The sequence below is a fragment of the Aquila chrysaetos genome, chromosome 25 (assembly GCF_900496995.4).
Source record: "Aquila chrysaetos chrysaetos chromosome 25, bAquChr1.4, whole genome shotgun sequence".
In the NCBI taxonomy this organism is placed as follows: Eukaryota; Metazoa; Chordata; class Aves; order Accipitriformes; family Accipitridae; genus Aquila; species Aquila chrysaetos.
In genome coordinates this window covers 12,733,506-12,753,449 of record NC_044028.1, presented here as the reverse complement: position 1 = coordinate 12,753,449, position 19,944 = coordinate 12,733,506, and the positions used below count along the sequence as shown (strand labels likewise).

The 19,944-nt window shown below is 36.6% G+C and overlaps 1 protein-coding gene across 7 annotated transcripts in view; it reads left to right on the top strand.

Annotated features, from left to right (window-relative positions):
- CLEC16A (C-type lectin domain containing 16A) overlaps positions 1-19,944 on the top strand; it is a 96,392-nt gene that overhangs the window by 54,026 nt on the left and 22,422 nt on the right. For all 7 annotated transcript variants that reach the window (XR_005931457.1, XM_030002342.2, XM_030002340.2 and 4 more), the window contains 3 exons: positions 11,658-11,809; positions 12,550-12,754; positions 14,146-14,316. Coding sequence is in view for 6 of the 7 variants with exons in the window: in XM_030002342.2 (XP_029858202.1) it covers positions 11,658-11,809; positions 12,550-12,754; positions 14,146-14,316 (528 nt within the window). In the remaining variant the exon portion in view is untranslated. The remainder of the gene's footprint in view (positions 1-11,657; positions 11,810-12,549; positions 12,755-14,145; positions 14,317-19,944) is intronic.

Here is a 19,944-nt window from a genome sequence, read left to right as displayed (position 1 = left end):
AGCAAATACTCTGCATTCATTGCGGCCTTTGAGTGAAGTTCCCCATTTACGTGTGCATCAGTTTATGTAGTTCGGTTGGTAACACTTTGTAAACTGCATATTACTGCTATTGTTACTTAAACTACCTGAATTGATGTAGTCCAGTGGTGAAGTTCTAGTGCGTGTGGTAGCATAAAGACATAGTTTCTAGTTCAAGTCTTTTCATTGCCCAAGAAAAACAGACGAGAATATCAGTATTTCAGCATAAATCAAACAGGACACACACCGTTGCATAGGTGCCATATCTTGGGAGGAGACTTAGCAGTTGGCAAAACATGATCCAAAAAATTATAATTGTGTGCCTTTCTTTAATTATCACTTTGGAGATATAGATTGAGGAAAATTTGTTAGATCAAAAATATTATTACAATGCTTTTAAAATTTTTCTGAACACTGAGATGCCTCCAGTGGTTATGCTCATTCATATACATATATTGTCAAGAAGGAGTAGAGGTTTAACAAGATCCAGTAATTATTTCAGCTACTGCTTTGATTTTGAAAAATCTGGCAAAACTCACCTTATCAAAATGGTGCTTTGAATGCAATGCTGGTGTTTTATGGGAGCTTGATGAGAAAGGTTAAAGTTTCTTGTAAAGAAGCATTTTAATTTTTTGATGTGCATATGTTCATTGTAAACCTTTAAATGTAGTTGCAAGGTTGTCAGCGCTATATATGACTGTACGTTTAGAAATGAGTCAGGTATTCCACAGAAGGTTCATTCCATATTGCTGGGTATGCTGCCACCAGAATGATATATACTGTTACTTTTCAGTATTGTTTTTTACTGTAAATAGTGTTGAAGCACTCGTGTATTATGTAATAACTGCCTGCCTTAGGCTGCATGTGAGTTTGTAGGTGTCTCATGTGGGTGGCTTCTTTCATCTTCAGCAGCTCACTGTTCAGGTGAAGTTCACTGGCAGCTCAAATTAACAGCCTCGGTGCTTGGTTTCAGGCTGCTGATTCTGTTAGTGACAATGTTTTAAATGCCATGGCCAAGAGGTAAATGTTGATACATTTAAAGCCATTATTTCTTTGCTAAAACTGAAAAAAGGAACATTATAGTTAAGTCTCCTTATTCACTCTGTCTTTACCAAATATGCAGGCTTTATAAGGCCATCATAGTCAACATTTTTTTAATAAGATTTGAGGAAAATTTATCATAGAATAATTGAGGTTGGAAGGAGCCTTAGGAGATCATCTAGTCTAACCCCCGTGCTCAAAACAGGGTCAGCTAGAGCATGTTGCCCAGGGCCCTTACCAGTCAGATTTTGCATATTGTCAAGGATGGAGATTTTGCAGCATCGCTGGGCAACCCGCTTCAGTGTTTGACCACCTTCACAATAAAAAAGTCTTGTGGGATTTTGGGGGGGGGGGTTCCCCCCCAATGTTTTCATGGAATATCCTGTATTTCAGTTTGTGCTCACTGCTTCTCATCTTGTTATTGGATACCACTACCTTCATCATCTTTACTCCTCCCAAACAGGTAATTGCAGATGTTGATAAGAGGTTTTATCATAGGGCATATAAATTTTTCTTCTGTTAAATATCTTCCAAGGAATATAACTTATATTTTGAGTCCTTATCCATTTACTTTGCAGGTCTATTCAGTGAACATAAACAGTATGCTATGGTCAGGAAAATGAAACTTAGTTCAATTTATTTGCATAAGTAGCATTTAATCTGAACATAAGCTGCCTAGGCAAATGAAAGCTTCCTGCTATCATTTAGTAACAGATTTCACTGTGGGTAGATAACACTAAATTTTTTAGCTTTTAATTCTTATGAATATTTTTAAATAACTTAATTGCAAGACTATGTTAAGTATGCTAAAAGAGAATTTTGTTAAGTTTTCTTTCCAAAGTACTGATGTATGTGGTTTGTCTATCTCGTTCCTTGATATGTTGTAATATTTGAGGAAAAGAGAGTAAGCCAAAATGTAGTGCAGGTGTATGACCAGAGAGACGTCCTCTAATTTCAATTAAGTGTACTTTGTGGGAACACCTAGGTAGATGCTTGATTTGTTGCATTCTTGATGCAAATGCTTCTGCAGTCTTTCAGTTGCTTAGTCTGTGAAGTGTAATGCTGTATAACAGACTGATCTCCATTCCCCTGATTTCCTAAGTAATGACACTTCTGTGAGTGAAATGCTGGAATTTTCCAAGTTCAACAGATGCTTTGGAGGTTTTAGACTCTACAGTTGCTAAGCCTTCATCAGAGGTGAATGAGTGACACTTCCTTCTCACTTTAAAACTGAGGTTTTGGCTTAAAAAGAGATTATTTCAGAGCAAGACAGGCATACTTTTGCTCATAAAAATATAACTGTTCCCAGGCTACTGTCCTGTTATGGAGACCTGAATGTAGAACAAGGTCTTTGTCATTCCTCATGCTTCTGCAGGTACTTCCTCTCAGAAAAGTTTTCTCCACAGAAGTTATTCTGATTTTTTCTCTGGATTGTCATATTCAGGATTCATTATGGGTTCTGTCCAGTTGAGAGATTTGGCAGTTGAGTGTGTGATTTGTCTCGCACAGAGCCTTACAGTAACAGTGAAATAACCTAATCAGTCTAGCGCTTCTCCAGTTCGATGTTGTCATCCCTCAGACACTGAAGTTTATGTACAGCTTAAACAACACAGTTCAAATTTTTCTCTGTAATGTCACAGCTAGATGCTTTCTGTAAGAAGGTGTTTAACTTTTGACATTGTTTTCATAATGGCCAAGCAAACATCAATGAATTAGATTTATTGATTTGAAAACTGATCTCTCTGAACTTTATGCCACAGTTAAAACCCAGATACTGATTACAAGCTGAAAATGAAGCTTTTTTCGGTTCTCATTTGCTGCAGAATCATGTGGGTTTTAGATACATTGAAATGACAGCTTATTTTCCTGTATAATTCTCTAATATTTTTATAATGCATTTAAGAGACCAAAATATCTTCTTAAAGACATCTGTTTAAATGCTTCTTATACATGCGCACATGCACACATATATATGAAATGCCCATATACAAGAAGGGTTGGAGGGAGGATCCGGGGAACTACAGGCCTGTCAGCCTGACCTCAGTATTGGGGAAGATTATGGAGCGGTTCATCTTGAGTGTGCTCACATGGCATGTGCAGGACAACCAGGGGATCAGGCCCAGCCAGCATGGGTTCGTGAAAGGGAGGTCCTGCTTGACCAACCTGATCTCCTTCCATGACCAGGTGACCTGCCTAGTGGATGAGGGAAAGGCTGTGGATGTTGTCTACCTGCACTTCAGCAAGGCCTTTGACCCTGTCTCTCACGGCATACTCCTTGAGAAGCTGGTGGCTCATGGCTTGGATAAGTGTACTCTTTGCTGGGTGAAAAACTGGCTGGATGGATGAGCCCAGAGGGTTGTGGTGAATGGGGTTAAAACCAGTTGGCGGTGGGTCACAAGTGGTGTTCCCCAGGGCTCAGTACTGGGGCCAGTTCTCTCTAATATCTTTATTAATGATCTGGACGAGGGGATCGAGTGCACCCTCAGTAAGTTTGCAGATGACACCAAGTTGGGAGGGAGGGTTGATCTGCTCGAGGGTAGGGAGGCTCTACAGAGGGATCTGGACAGGCTGGATCGATGGGCCGAGGCCAATTGTATGAGGTTCAACAAGGCCAAGTGCTGGGTCCTGCACTTGGGTCACAACAACCCCACGCAGCGCTACAGGCTTGGGGAAGAGTGGTGGAAAGCTGCCTGGCAGAGAAAGACCTGGGGGTGCTGGTTGACAGATGGCTGAACATGAGCCAGCAGTGTGCCCAGGCGGCCAAGAAGGCCAACAGCACCCTGGCCTGTATCAGAAATTGTGTGGCCAGCAGGAGCAGGGAGGTGATTGTTCCCTGTACTGGGCGCTGGTGAGGCCGCACCTCGAGTCCTGTGTTCGGTTTTGGGCCCCTCACTGCAGGAAAGACATTGAGGTGCTGGAGTGTGTCCAGAGAAAGGAAACCAAGTTGGTGAGGGGCCTGGAGCACAAGTCTTATGAGGAGCGGCTGAGGGAGCTGGGGCTGTTTAGCCTGGAGAAAAGGAGGCTGAGGGGAGACCATATCACTCTCCTCAACTGCCTGAAAGGAGGTTGTAGTGAGGGGGGTGCTGGTCTCTTCTGTCAGGTGGCTGGAGATAGGGTGAGAGGAAATGGCCTCAAGTTGCAGCAGGGGAGGTTTAGATTGGACATAAGGAAAAATTTCTTTACTGAAAGGGTTGTCAGGCATTGGAACAGGCTGCCCAGGGAAGTGGTGGTGTCACCATCCCTGGGGGTGTTCAGAAAGTGCGTAGACAAGGCACTTCAGGACATGGTTTAGTGGGCATGGTTGGTGGTTGGACTCGATGATCTTAAAGGTCTTTTCCAACCTAAACAATTCTATGATTCTATGAAAGAATTACATATACACTTATGTTAAAAAGAAAAATGCAGTTTGAGCAAAAATAGCTAGTCATTCTAGGTTTATGCTTTGCAGAAGAGAATATCATATCTGGTTTTGTCTTCCTGCATCACTGTAGGTACTAGTAAACATTAGTCTTGAGCATTTTCCAGATGGTTATGAAACACTTGAGATGAGCGTGAAGGTTTCATGATATTCTGACAATTAAATTTTTTCACTAGCTTACACTAGTAAGTTGGTGAGTACTAGCACGCATGGTACAAGAAAATGGATTATGTTCAGTATGCTTGAAACTTGATAAGCATCTGAGAGGAAATCACATCTTTTATAAGAAATTCTAGCAGATACTCCTTTTAAATGCCAACATCCACTTGTTCCTGAATATCATCAGGAGGCAAGATTTTTTCTGGACTTGGTGGCATAACTCATCTGTAGTGTGCATGGTGTTCAAATCTTATATTTATTGGTGGTAATGTGAAAGAGCTTAATTGGACTGTTTTGCTTGTTTGCTAATAGTTAATTATTTAATTTTTTACTTGTGATAGTGATCTTTTCTCTGTTAGATTTGTAAGTACTGGTTGAAATATTTTTAAAGTTATACCTGCCTGGTAGGAGCAAATGCTAGATTTGTATTTAATAACTTGGTATCTGTTTAAAAACAATATAATCAAGGTATTTAAATAATAAAAAAAAATAATATTGTCAGAAGTGCAGCATGACAATCTTGAGGCAATTCATGAAAATGGTGCTGCAATAAAGAGTCCCTCTGCCTGGTAATCAGTAGTCTTGTGTTTACAGGAAAATAAGTTTTAGGAGCAAGCGTGCTTCTGCTTGGTTGCAGTACCCTGTGTGTGATTAGCATTTATAATATGTTGTCCCTTATTTTCAGTTATTTTCTTTTTTTTTCCTCTGAATAAGAACAGTAATGGGGAAAAGATGTGCTCTCAAAATTCTGTGATGGCTACTAGAGTAAATGTTATTTTTGTAAATGTATTTGTTAGCTACTTTCTTCCACTAGATTTTTCTTCGAGTATACTCAAATCCAGTCTGATTATTGGGGTTTTTTTCTCCACATTTACAGTGATGGTTGTACATACTTTATGTCAACAAGAGTTTTTAAAGTGATTTTTGAAAGACAGATTTTTTTCATATTTTTCATCTCACATTTGTGGGGGTGGGGGAGGGAGAAGGGGGGGGGGGGGGGAGAAACCAACCGCAAGCCAAGCCAACTTTAACATGACTTGTCCTTTGGTTTACATTCTGAAATGTGTGCCCTGGGTTTCTCCTCAGTTTATCTTGCCTTCTCACTTCATGTGTATACAGTTCTCTGTTTTATCCCGTCTTTCCAAGGTAATCTTAAACTTCTTTGCCATCTTCCTGAATCTTCCTTTGTGTTCAGTAAATCTTGACATAGTCTTTTTCTTTTATAAAAAGTCTTTAGCATTAAAACTGTCTTTGAGACCTATTTCCTTCTGAAACAGGTGGTGAGAAATTCTTCTTTTAAAGTGGTTCATATTTCTTGCATGAACAGAGATTTCAAGTCACTCCTAGCAGTTACTCTTGCTCTTTTCTGCTCTTTCCTGATGGCAACAGTGCTCCCCTGTTCAAGAAGGGTGGTGGCATTCTGTCCTGACCAAGAGGAGAGGGACTAGTACGTAAACTGAGATTCTGACTTTCTACTGGACAAGAGAGACATGACAGACATAGTGAGGAAGTAATTCTGAGCGTTTCTGAAAGAGGGTGTTTATCGTAAAGAGTAACAGAAGTAATTCATTTTAAACTGTTCAGCAACGTAATCAAAACATAGGTTGTCAAAAACATTTTGGATAGAGAGTATGGTGCAGATAATTGTTTCACAGGACTTACATAAAATTTTAAATGGCTTTGTAAACTCTGAGTATATTTGGGGAATATGTTGTAGTTCTGTCAAGGATCGAATATTGCTCTATAAACTCATTTCATCAAAGTGCAAAACTTTAACTCTGAAGTTGTTTGCAATTAAAGACTATCATAGTAAGTAGTAAAGCAGAGTATTGTACCGAATAGGCTACATGCTGTTAGAAGTTCTTTATGTAAAGTAGGAGGTGGTGCATTAACTCTCTGCAGCCTAATGCTTATCTTGGACTGCCAGCTATGCACACAAAGTGCTAAAAGTTTTCTGTAAGAGCTTTTAGTGTCTTCAGATGATTTCTAGAATTGTGATGACTGTAAATTATAAAATTATTAGAGATCAAGCCCTGAGGCCAGTCAGGTACATTTAGACCATCTCCTGAAGTAGCTGTTATATTTGTAAAGACTTCATATAATACAGTCTTTCCAGGCAAATAGCTGCCTGTGTTCAAGCAATATTTTCACCTAATTTAAATCTTCTTCGCTGCAAGCAGCTAAAGTCTTTGAACTCTCCTTCATAGGCTGTATTTCTTAAAAGTTGTATTTTTCTTGGAGAAAGTCCAGAGAAATCTTGGATCCATGTGTTGGAGGCGTAGTGTCCAAACTGGTTACAAGCCTCATTTTGTATGAGGAAAAGTTAAGCATTGCTGTTAATCTCAGAAATGACACTACACTTTTCTGCAGCACTGTCACATCAGTGAGCCATTCAGTCTGTGGTTCACTTTAATCCCCAGATCAAACTTCAATAGTACTGAAGTTTACTGGGCTTGAAATTCTTTCATCTAAACGTGGTTGGGTATCTGTAACTGTTTTATAGCACAGCTGTAAGTATTCTCAGATCAGTTCACTGGAAATGTGTTTAACCACACTTTCTCTTCTGTTTTTGTCATAAAGGATGACTGTAGCTTACAACCCTTCAGCAGCTGTGAACTAGAAACAGTCATGTAAATGGGGTATATTCAGTTGTATAAACTCAAAAGATTCCTGTAACAGTTGCCTAATAAATGAGTAATTTTCCTTTCTGTCCTTTGATAAACTTTTACAGTAATGCTTTACTTTAAGTCTTTGTCAGATATAGAATGCAAACTTTCTGCTCTGGAAAACAACTTCTGCCCTTTGAGTTCTTTTACCTTAAGTAAAGGTAATTTTTTACCTTTTTTGGTAAGGCAAAACTGCATTTTTGTAGTCAGGCAGTTGAATTTGTACAGGAGTAATTCCAAGTATTTTCATCTGCTTGCAGTAAAAACTGTATAAATACTGGACAAAACCAAGTATTTGAGAACTTCGCAACTCTAATCTGTGTTGTGGCTTATATGTTGAGAATGTCACAACAGATTATCCACAAAATTCAGCAACCTCTCATTACGTATTCAGAGGGGTCCAAGTCCAGTTACTTCAGGTCTTGAGAAGAATATTGCTGTCCCAGGAATTCGTATCGACTGAAATAAATACGTTGATGGACTAATTGGATTAAAGAACGAAAGAGGCAACAAATAGAGAGTCCCAAGTTAAGAAGTAACCAGGCATGTTCCAGAGTCTGGTTTTCAAACACATCTGTAATTGTTGAAAGCCTTAAGGGCTCATTAACACTCATGACACTTCATCCTTGTTATTGAAACTGCTTCAAAAAACTCTTCAGTTGTAAGAGTTTATGCGATATAGAGGATAGGCTGTATAGTAAGCCCATCCTTGTTTAGTCATACCAACTGTTTGAGAATTAATTCCATCTCAGTTAATAGCTATATTTATAGGGATTTACTTATTTTATTCTGTTTCTATGGCTTGGAAAAAAATGTTGCATATATCGTGTGCATTACATATGACTCCTGTGAGGCTAGTTCTGTTTGAACCAAAGTGTACTCCTAGAAAAATGTTAGTTCTTGATTAGAAATTTTGTCTTGTGGAGAAACAGAATACCAATTGTGTAGTTTCATCAGGCAATTATTTTCACCATGGAACTGCTGCTATTTGTAGCTTTTGTCCATTAGACTTGGCCCTGTATTAAATTTCTTATCTGTTTTTACTATTTATGTGTGGATTAAAATCTTCCTGCCTCCCAGGTATTCTTTAATATAAGTTAGTTGAATTATTAAGCTTTTTGCTTTAAAAAAAAAAAAAAAAAAGGGGGTATTTGTAATTCTCATGTCAGTTTTTGTTGTGGTAGTCTTTCAAGTTGCTTTCAGCTTGCTTCTTTAAAACTGTGTTTACTTCAGCTGGCACAATGTTACAGTAATACAGCAGTGTACAGCAGAGGTATTACCCCATTGTGTACATTCAGAGATCATGTCTGCCATTTTATTGTAGAAATATGTTCACTTTGTTATCAACTGTAATTCCAGAGAAGTTAAATCTTGGCTGCAATCCTTCCTATTAGAAAGTTTCTGTTTTTCATTCCCTGATGGATATAACATTACACATTTCAAAACAATCAAATATGTTTGGGTGTTTTATGCCTAAATTCACAGGCCAGTTCAGAATAGATGACACTTGTATTACTCTTGTTTTCCCGTGACCTAGAAACATTGATAATAACTTCAAGCTTTCCAGTTACAAAGGAAAAGGTGGAATAATTTAGGTATTAGAAAGTAATTTCTGGAGGAATGTGTTAGATCTGTACCTCTGTTACCACTTCTAGATGTGTATGTATAAAATATGTATGAATAGAGATACACTTTTGTATAAAAAATTTAGATAGAGCTTTTGATGCATTTAATATATATTGTTATCTTTTATTGTTCAGATTGTTAGAATGTCATTGGTACAATAATACTGTAGTAGCATTCTGTTGACTAAACATAGCCTACGTTGTCATTTGAGATCTCCTATGATTTTCTGCCTGGTGTCTCAGCTTATTCTCTAAAAAGGAATAAATCTCCCATAGGCTCCTATAGTAATATTTGCCAATCCCATTATGGATTTCTTGAGCCTTCTAGGGCGTATGAGAAGGTAATAGCAATCAATCCTCATGTAACTGAATCCTGTATGGATTGCAGAAAAGTAGCAGTGTTTTCTCAAATTTCAAAAGCTCACACTAAATTCACACTGGATTAGCATTAATTATCCTCTTTTGATAGTATTAGGGTTCCAAATTTCCTCCCTTTCTCTCCTAACACCCAATCAATTCTGAATGGATCCTGCTGGTAAAGGGTAATTGGTAGAATCATATAAATGTTAGTTGGATGGGACCTCTCGGTTGGGGAGGGACATTGACGGGGAGACTGGTTTTGGGAGGAGTGTTTGTTTTGGGGTTTTTTTGAAACTTGAAAACTTTTGGTGGCAGAAATTCCACAACCTTTCTGAGTAACCTGCTGTGCTGTATTATGCACAAAAGAATTTCCTTTACCTCCCAAACCGTAATTTATGGCTGTTGTCCCTAGTTGTATGACCTGCTGCTGCAAAAAGCTCTATGCTTCCACTTGCAGCTTTTATCTATCCCACAGATGTTTCTAGTATGAAATATGGTGTTAACTACTTGTTTAGATGTTTGGATAAGTAAATTTAAGTTTTACTGTTTTGTACAACCTGCAGCCTCATTCCTATCCATTTAGCTAATTCTTCTAGTTTTATTTTTGGTTTTGTTTTTTTTCCATGGGAAACTAAAGAGGAGAAAAACATTAGTCAGATATTTTTTCCATTGTTTTAATTCAGATACTGAACATAAGAGTTGAACTTCAGCAGGACTATTTTTAATGCATTGTGTAAATAATGTGAAAAATGCTACAGCTGGGTTTTAGATGCAAGAGCACCTAACATCAGTGTTCAGTATGGAGATACTGCTATAAGTACTAGAGATCCATTGAATTCTGTGTATCAGAATAGCTCCCTTCAGATAGATATAAAAAAATCTGAATAAGGCCTTTTTGAAAGATACTTATCTTACTGTAAATGATACCATTTATCAAACTGATTTCAGTATATAGACACATGTCTAAAAATACACCATCCTTAAATACACCATCCTTAAAAATAGTATGTGTATGCGGAATAGGAGGGGAAAAAAGCCTTATACATCTTAACAGCAATTGATGCCTATAGCACTGAACCCAGATATTTTAGGAAAGGCTATTTAAACGAGTAACTCCAAACTGCTGAGTCTATCAATGCCTTAGCAATATTAAGGAATGAGGGCACTAAGGAAAATGAGCGTTTTGAAAAACTCTGGCTAAGGTAGAAGCAAAATATAGAAGTCATTGCTTTCAAGTCGGATAGTTTCTATCCTAAAAAAACCCCAAACCCAATCAAAACTATTGCAGGAAATAGGTAAAACGCTGCAACTTAGCTGGCTAAATCCATCAATTTATGTGGAGTACCATCTAAAATTGCAAAGATGATGAACTCGGTAGGACAGCGTGTGTTGTCATAGAATCTTTTTACTTGCTAAAAATTGTACTAGATGAGAGAGGAAAAAGACCTGTGTGTATTAAGTATGTGAATGAAAGTATCAATTTGAAGCAAAGGAAAATGCAACTCTAGTAAGATTAGCAAAGGTCTGCTAGGAGGTGTCAGTGCTAGTTTATGGGGCACTCAGTAGACTTCAGCTGGTGTAAAGGAAGTGATTTAGTTGCTTTTCAAGAATGATGGATTTGAACTGGAACAGGTGCAGTGAGGAGATGCAGGAGGATCAGGGAATGCTGTATTTACTCCTTGAGATCTGTATTTTGGGGCTTGTTTGAGGGGTCCTATGGTAATGGTTAAGAGAGGATACGTTTATTCAATATAAATGAATAAAATGGGTGGGTAAAGGAAAAAATGTCACCTCATTTAACAAATATTGGCAAAAAGCTGATACAATTTACCTGAAGAGTCCATATAGTCTTGAAGTTGAAAGGCTTCCAACAGTCAGAATAGTCAGGTTTCAGACCTGTAGAAATGTAACCTGTGGCAGAATGAAGCATAAGTTTATAATGAGGTAGATGTAATTGCCTTCGGTGGTGTAGGACTGTATCTGTGGTCTTTTGACAATACTTTTGAGACTTCCACTTAGTGAGAGAAATCAACATTGTTGCAATTTCATCCCTGAAATGCAGTAACCTCTTATACTAAAAGGTAATGAAGATGGTAAGAGAAAGCAAGGTGCATATAATACACGTCTTATACGTAACTTCTAAGGTATATGAGCCACTGTTGTTAAAATATATCCTGCCATTTCTATGTAACTATAAATGTGATAAGGAAATGCAAAATATATATTTTAAAAAAACCTTGAATAACTTTAAACATATATTGTAAAGATGATTACACTTTTATATATTAACATTTTACGTTACATAAAACAACCAAAACCCAGAACCCTTAACTTCAGTAGCTATGTAACTTTGTTCCTTCTTCCCTTCAGACAACAGTGATCTCATTGCTTGTACAGTCATAACAAAGGATGGTGGTCAAGTTCAAAGATTCCTGGCTGTGGATATTTACCAGATGAGTTTGGTTGAGCCAGATGTTGCCAGACTTGGATGGGGAGTAGTTAAGTTTGCAGGCCTTTTGCAGGTAAGAGAAGCTTTAATCTGGGTGGTTACTTTTTCTCAGCTGAAAATCTACATTTATGTTGGATAAATAGTAATACCAATATTAGCTTATACGTCTAAGCTCTGTACCATACTTACTTGTTTCTTCTGTTCCTAGTCTTTTTTCTAGTTCCTGCCTTTTAAACTATTTCTGGTTTTCTGAAGAAGTTTACATAGCTAACTAGAGGCACATTTGTAAATGAGGTCACTTCCCCTATATATATTGGGCTGTATTCATTTGAACACTGAAATTGTATACAATTAGGATTGGGAACCAGGCACTTTCCTTTAGAGGCACAGTAATGAACTCTCCTAGAGTTCTGATCTTCCTACATGGATAGGGAAGTTGACAGGTTGTAACTTCAAAATGATCTGTGCTTATCTAATTGATTTCAAAAGCTTTAAGAAGTTTCTCTCATTTATGTCTTTCTTGCCTTAGCCAACACTGTTCTTATTTCCTAAAAATTCACTATGCTCAAATTACTTAATTGGATTTTAAACTGACTTAAATCTCTACAAGTACCAATTTCTGAAGAATTAAATACAAAGTTGTACAACTTCAACTTGCATAGTCTTTTTTTTTTTCTTTTTTGAGCATGGAAACTGGTTTTTTTAGGAGCTTTAGTGGAGCATTCATAGGGTTTTCTTTTAATGTTGATATTTAATCTGTAGTTTAAAAATGCTAATTTTTTCATTAACTACTTGCCTTCTGTTTCTTTTTAGGATATGCAGGTGACGGGAGTGGAGGATGACAGTAGAGCTCTGAACATAATAATTCATAAGCCTGCCTCAAGCCCTCATTCTAAGCCCTTCCCTATCCTTCAAGCTACATTTATTTTTTCTGATCACATTCGCTGCATTATTGCAAAACAACGTCTTGCAAAAGGCCGCATCCAAGCTCGGCGTATGAAAATGCAGAGAATAGCAGGTAAACGGTTATTTTGAAATGATTCTGAGAAACAAGACTTGTATGTCATAGCAAGTCACTCTAACAAATCTAAGAAGTGTTGTGCCACAGAAAACTGTAAACTAGTGTCTAGTTCCCAAGCAATAGATTTTATTGGAGTAAAATCCGTGTTTTCATATTTAATGATAGACACATCAAAGAAAGGATGAAAAGAAGGAATCCTGTCTTGTTACCACTAGCTGCCAATCATTTCACAAAACTCAGCATTTCTCTTTAAATGTGATTCAGTGATTCAAAATTCTCATGCCCTACTTAGAAAGCAGATGTTCTACTGCCTTAGGACTAAATGGGAGCTCAGCCTGCCTGAGTCCTGAGTTGGATGGTGTCCTGATGGTGTTGATGATAATGCTTAATGTTTGGATGTGGTGATGATGAACAATCCAAAATGTTAAGTGGAGTGTCAGCAGCTAGATTGCTGTGTTTGGAGGAAATGTATGCAAAGAGATGAAGTGAAGAGTTAATTTGAGTAAATAGCAAAGTGATTAAAATATTACTTAAATATTAAGCTACTGAAGAATAAATTGAACCTTACCGGTAAGCTGAATGAATTGGTGAGTATAGAAAGGGAAACCCTGAAATACAGGAAGGAAAATAGGTGGGCAAATGAAAAAGGACACCAGCTGTCTCAGTTACTTGGGTTGTCCGAGAGCAATAATGGACTAATCAGAGCTGTGAAAAACAAAGTCATAGCTGATATTAAAATTATTGAGTTGGCCCGAGAATTATTCTGATTATAGATGGGTTAAGATTATTTTAGTGTCTTATGGTTCTGTAGGAAGCTAACTAAAATGAGTTTTATGCTTTGAGTTTACAAAGTAGATATGTCATACTTTTATGGTTTGCTTCATGTTAAAAAATTTAAATCGAGTTTGAGGTTAATACAGGTCTATTTTGATATTAAAATTTTAGATTGAATGGTAATGCAAAGGCATTTTTTTGCCAGTTTAAAGCAGATTGTGTCTTTAAATGACTTTTTGCAGTGTTCAGTTGTAACTAATGAATGACTTTATTTATACAGGGAAAAGCAGAAGATTTCTTTTTTAAATAACTCCTATGGTTTGTTTAATGCAAGGAGCTTACTGTAATCCTTTTTTTCTCCTCCACTGTATTCTGAAGCTTCCTTATTGTGAATGTGGTGTGGACAGCAATGGTAGAAAAGGTTGCCAGAAATGTTGTCTCTCTTCTTTTCCAATGCAATTGTAACCGTAATTAAGAGGTAAATGCAGGCAAGTTATGTTAAACTATCTGGTTTAGCCTTAAAATCCTGAACAAACTACCAATTTTATTTTCACATACTTTTCCTTTTTATGTATTTTTGAGTAACAAAAATTATCAATTGTGATTGAACATAGCTCTCCTGGATCTTCCTGTTCAGCCTTCAACTGAAGTTGTTATGGGTTTTGGACACAGCTCTGCAGCTACAGCCCAACACCTTCCATTTAGATTTTATGATCAGTCACGACGTGGTAGCAGTGATCCTACAGTGCAACGCTCTGTTTTTGCATCTGTTGACAAAGTTCCAGGTAAGATTAGTATTCATTGTCAAGCAGGTTTTGCTTTGTGATTTATATCTGCAAAAGCTGAACTGTAACTTTTATAAGCAGCATTGTCACTTACTGTGATACGTTTCTGAACACACAACTCCAGGATGAGACTTATGGAAGAATTTACTCCTAGAGAAACAAGTAATACCTGGGTGTGTATTGCAGGTACGTTGTGAGCAAAACATCCATGACAGCTTTTCCAAATACACTGGAAGTGTCTTAATACTTTGCCTTCCTTTACAAATTGAGTTAGTTTAAATCATGTTTCGCATACTCGGTATTTATGCAACACATCTGTCAGTTGTGCATAGTTCCTCCTTTAATTTGGTTATGATCATTTTCTTGCCAGTTTGTAAAAATAGCTGGGATACTGCGCACTGCTTCGTTTACCTTAGAGCTAGCAAGACAGAAAAGGGCCACAGCTACTCCTAAAACATTAGCTTGGAATTGGGATTAAAGGAATCATTCTAAATCAATGAGCTCTTTGCTCTTTTGTTTCCGTATTGTCTATTTCACAAATAGACTTCTCTGCAGAGGTTTTTTTTCCAGATGGTGAACTTTTCTCCTTTTGGATTGAGTCATTTTAAAGTTGAATCTCATACTGCTTGAAAGTACTTAATTTTGCTGTATTATACAAAAAGATGCAATCTTGTTACCACTAGCTGCCAATCATTTCACAAAACTCAGCATTTCTCTTTAAATATGATTCAGTGTTTCAAAATTCAAATACCCTACTTAAAAAGAAGATGTTCTACTGCCTTAGGACTAAATGGGAGCTCAGCTTGCCTGAGTCCTGAGTCTGGGGAACAGAAATCATAAAAGCATTTATATTGCCGGTCAGGTTTTTCAAAAGACAAGTGTATGTTGTATGATGGGAATGTATTTCCTTATTTGACATGACTTCCATGGAAAAGGTGTGGTTGAAAAGATGCCAGTGTTACTGTTTCAGAATCAACCGTCTCTAAGAGTGCACTTGTGTTCATAACAAGTGACTTCACCTACTAATTCTTTTTTTTATTTTTATGGTGGGGTATTGGAGGTGCTGCAACATGGTAGATTATTCAAACAGCCACATACTTACTTTGAATTCCAGAAAATGGAGAATTCCATTGTATGCACATGCAGATCCAGAGGAAAGTATTCTGAAGCTTTTTTTTTGATACCAAGTATGAGAAATCAGGCACAGAACATGAAGTATTTCAAATACTGCATTTTTAAAATGCATTTTATGACACCCAATAATATAATAAAAATTGATTAATATATTGTTTTACATCTGATTACAAAATAAATATCAAATGCCTCTTCCTTCTCCCCTTATCTTCACTAATGAATGAATGAGGTTTCCTAGTTGCAAGAGACTTTCATAGTAATCTGTGTTTATCCCTTAATCAGGCTTGGAGTGATTTTTACTTTAAGAGAAAGATTTTGTGCTTTTTAAAAAAACTGTTGAACAAGTTGCAGTTAAATTGCTAGCTTCATGTATTAATTTCTTAATGCTACAGCTTTAAGTGGTATTTAAGAGTTCTGCAAAGCTCGTATAGTCTGTTAATTTGATTTTACTTATAAGAAACAAGTTATGCTTTCCCTTGGTGATGGTGGGTTTTGATTTAAAGGAGAGCTATGTTTTTGGCAATGTTTTTAGAAGATTAATCACTTCTTTTAGTAGGACTATGTTAGCTGTCAGTGCTGTATATCCAGTGTGGTTTTTAAGAAATTGACAATGATATAAATGTTTTCAGCCCTCCTGCAAATTTCACTCTGCAGACAATTTTAGTACAACTATTGAATCAGTTCCCTAATCCCTCCTCTTAACTGTTCTTGAAAATTCTAAATTCATTATTTCAGTCTGGTCTGGTTCAGTTTCTGTCGTAGTGCGCACATAAAGCTGTACATATTTCTCTAGAGAGCATGCAGTTACCTTATTGTAATCAAACTGTGCTTCACTGTGCTTTATTGTTTCATGGTTCAAAGTTAAAATCTGTTTTGAAAGTGCTTCTTAACATCTGGGGGGAAGAGAGTGAGGATTGCTGTGGCTTAAAACCAGATTTTGTGCAATACAAGTGAAAGGTGACAAGAATATAACAGACCATGCTTCAGAACATCCATGTTAATACTCTTCATAAAAAATACGGGTTATGCAAATGCAGTGAGATGATGTAATCATCCCAGATGACTGGCCTGGTAAACTGGGCAATTCTTACCAGAGAAGAACAGAAGCAAAATCCTTCACTTGATCAATTTTATCATCATGAAGTCATGACCATGAATGTACTTCAGGGTCTATTTTAGGTTAATGGCCTTTGCCAGAATGTTAGAGCATTTTAAGGATAGTTTAGTTCGCTGGACTATTCACCATCTTCTATATTAGCTATGTACTCATATGAAGCACTCTCTATGTAAATAAAGAATTACATTGTTTTCAAAGAAATGAGCACATTTGGTAGGTGTCCTGTGAACATAGGTCTTCTATTGAAAGTAAATAATCATTTCCTCTCCAAGCAAACTCAAATATTAGTTTCAAATACCAGCTGTATACTGAGATTTATATGTTCAGTGTGTCTTAAGGGAAATCTTAACGATTTCCTGTAAAACGTACATTTAAATATTTTAACAAGTGTGGTCACTTTCCTACTGAGAAGATTTATTTTGGAAAGCAAAATGAATCAATAGATCTCTCTTACTATGTTGTCCATTGTTAATACCTTAGTATATGATGATGATGAGATTTGGAGGGGGGGGAAGTTGGAGAAAAACTTGTTGGTAATATTAGCAATTGCAAGCAAAGTATAGCCGTCTTTATTTTAAAATCCAAAGGAAAAAAATGGTCTTTTAATAGCTTTGTAACACTTTAAATGAAAAGGAAAATGTAGGTGAGAATTCTACATAAAGTTTGCATCACTTCTTGGGAATAGGAAAACTTTAAACAAAGCCCGAGAATTGTTTAAGCAGTGTTTGAGATTGTTCAGATTTATATGAAGAAAATTTATTTTAGTTTTGGCAAATATTATGCACTTTGTCACCACAGGTGGACATAAAATAATAGTTTTTTTAAAATTAGTAATATGAATGCATTCTTGAAACGTTTATAACCTTTTCTAATTTAATTGCCTTCTCCATCCACAGAAAGAAAACAGATCCTTTTGATCAAAGTACTAACAAGGGGCTTGACATTTACAGCTGATGAGCATCTGCACTTGTTACTGATTTTATGAGGTTAGATTGCTCAGCGCATTTGAATGTCATATACAAGTTATTTTGGAACTGTACTGTGGGACTCTGATCAACCCTTTCATGATCATCATCAACTGCAGCTACTGTAGGAACATCAGACTGGGATAGTGTACTTAAGTAGTACTAAGTTACTTCCAGTGTGAGATGGTTGAAATGTTCCATGCTCCATTATTCTAGGGTACAGTTGCTTTTATAGCCCATAAGTATATTTAAAGTATTTCTTGATTCCTTTGTTCTATGCAAGAATAATAGAGGACAACTATCTGAGTTTATCACCTCAGTTTGTTTTTTCTAATTAATATTCTTTGAACCATTCCAAGTTTGATACTTAGTTATAGTTGCTGCTTTTAAAGACCCAACTCTGCTGCCTTTTTTTATACCTATTTATATTGCCTGGTCATCAGAATTGTGGGGTATGAACTAGATACTAATCTTCCTGTCATCATCACAATGATGTAGAACTAAATAATTTTTCTGCAGAATTGCCTAACTAAGGTAGTCTGACAGTGCTAAGATTACACAAGATACAACTAACTTGATTTATATAATATGAACTACTGCTTGTGTGCAAGAAATGAAAGATACCATTGAAACCGAGTTAAATATGCAGGACTGCTACTAGTTAGTTTTTTTGTTTTGGGGTGGTTTGTTTTTTTTTTTTAGTAAGGAACAGGTTTGAAAGCAATCTTTACCATTTGGGGAGTTTACTATTTATAAGGATTATTTTCAGTAAAATACTAGTTTGTTAAGCATACTACATTGATGAGAAGAACTGTGAATAGAGTCATCACATATTGGCATTGCATGGCAAATGTGGAGACTAAAAATGTCAATTAATCCATTTTTTTAATACTAATTGAAGTTGCAGCAGCTACTGGCAAGAGACCTCCAAGTAACCAATTTGTACGTGTTTTTTCTTGGCAGCAAAAACATTTTTTGCATCAAAACAGTTATTATTCAGTTTTATGAGGTTGTAACAGAGGTTCTGAAATGTAAACAATCTGTACAAGTTGAAATTTTTTAAAACTGCATCAGGTTTTCTAAGGCAGAATAGCACTTTGCAAAGATGCAAAATAACTACTGAAAGAAATTATTTTCAGACATGTAAGGGTTTTTTTCATTCATACTTGCAAAAAAACTCAAGTTCAGCATTGCCTTGATTTGATTAGGGACAAACATGTGGAAAGACATGAGAATTTTTTATGAGATAACTATGCTTAGAAAAACAGAATAGGAAGAAATCAGAATACGAAAAAAGACATTGGGGTAGTGAAGATATGGTTTCCAATGAGAAAACAGTTTCTCCTTTCTTGGCCAATGTTTTATTTCTACTTCTCCAGGCTTTTTTTTTTTCCTTTGGTTTTTTTTTTGTTGTTGTTTTTGTCTTGCTTGTCCTGTTCTCTGCCACCACCACCACCCCTTCCCCTTCTCCTCACCTTCAAATTTTATTCCTAGGAGATCTTATAGTTCAGACCATCTTTCACATGAAACCATTTATAAGACAGTAGGAAGGTTTTCTCCAATTTAGGAGAAAGATTTGCATTAATTGCTTAAGAAAGAGTTCCTTTAAAGAAAAGCTAAGAGACTGTTTCAGGGTTTGGCATGAAATTTTGCTGCTGTTACAAAAAATATGGCAAAAGGATAACTGTTCATACATATTTTATGAAAGAAACCGAGCCTTATGAAATCCTGTGATTATGGAAATAGGAGCTTCTCAAAGGAACAGGGAAGGTACATCTTTACAGTAGTACCTTACTGAGTCTTAAATAGGAAGTTATGTTGAAGCAGAATCATGACTACTGGAAGGGAAATATTTGTGTTTGTAACTAACCTCTATCACAACTTGAGAGTCATAAAGTATTAACAAATGCACCTCTAGAACTTTTTGAATGTTATTTTACTTCCCATAGCCATGATTAATTCTGCTCACCTTTTCTTTGCAGATAGTTCCTGAAGGAGTTTCCTGGTTAGAATATTTGTTCTTGCTCAGTAGTTTCCCAGTTAAAGTATTTTGAATGATTTAGACTTACCTTTCTCTCCTATCCAGATTAGCTTCCTGTGGCACACTTAAAATCCTTCCTCTGCAGTTGTATTGGGAGAGAAAATACATTAAGATTATTTGCACACAAATGCTTCAGTGTAAGGGCATGAATCCATGAGCAGTGTTCTGCAGAACCTTTAGGCAGGCAATCTTGCTGAATCAGACCAGCTTTTCCTATGATAGTCACAGTAGACCTTGTTTACTTTTTCTGCTATTTTGGTGAGGATGGAAGGTTTTTCCTCCCTTGAAATGCAAACCTTTTGTGGGTATTGAATGCCTTGGATGGGTACAACTTTTTCCAGCACTGTAAGGGAAAGAAAATATATTGATGT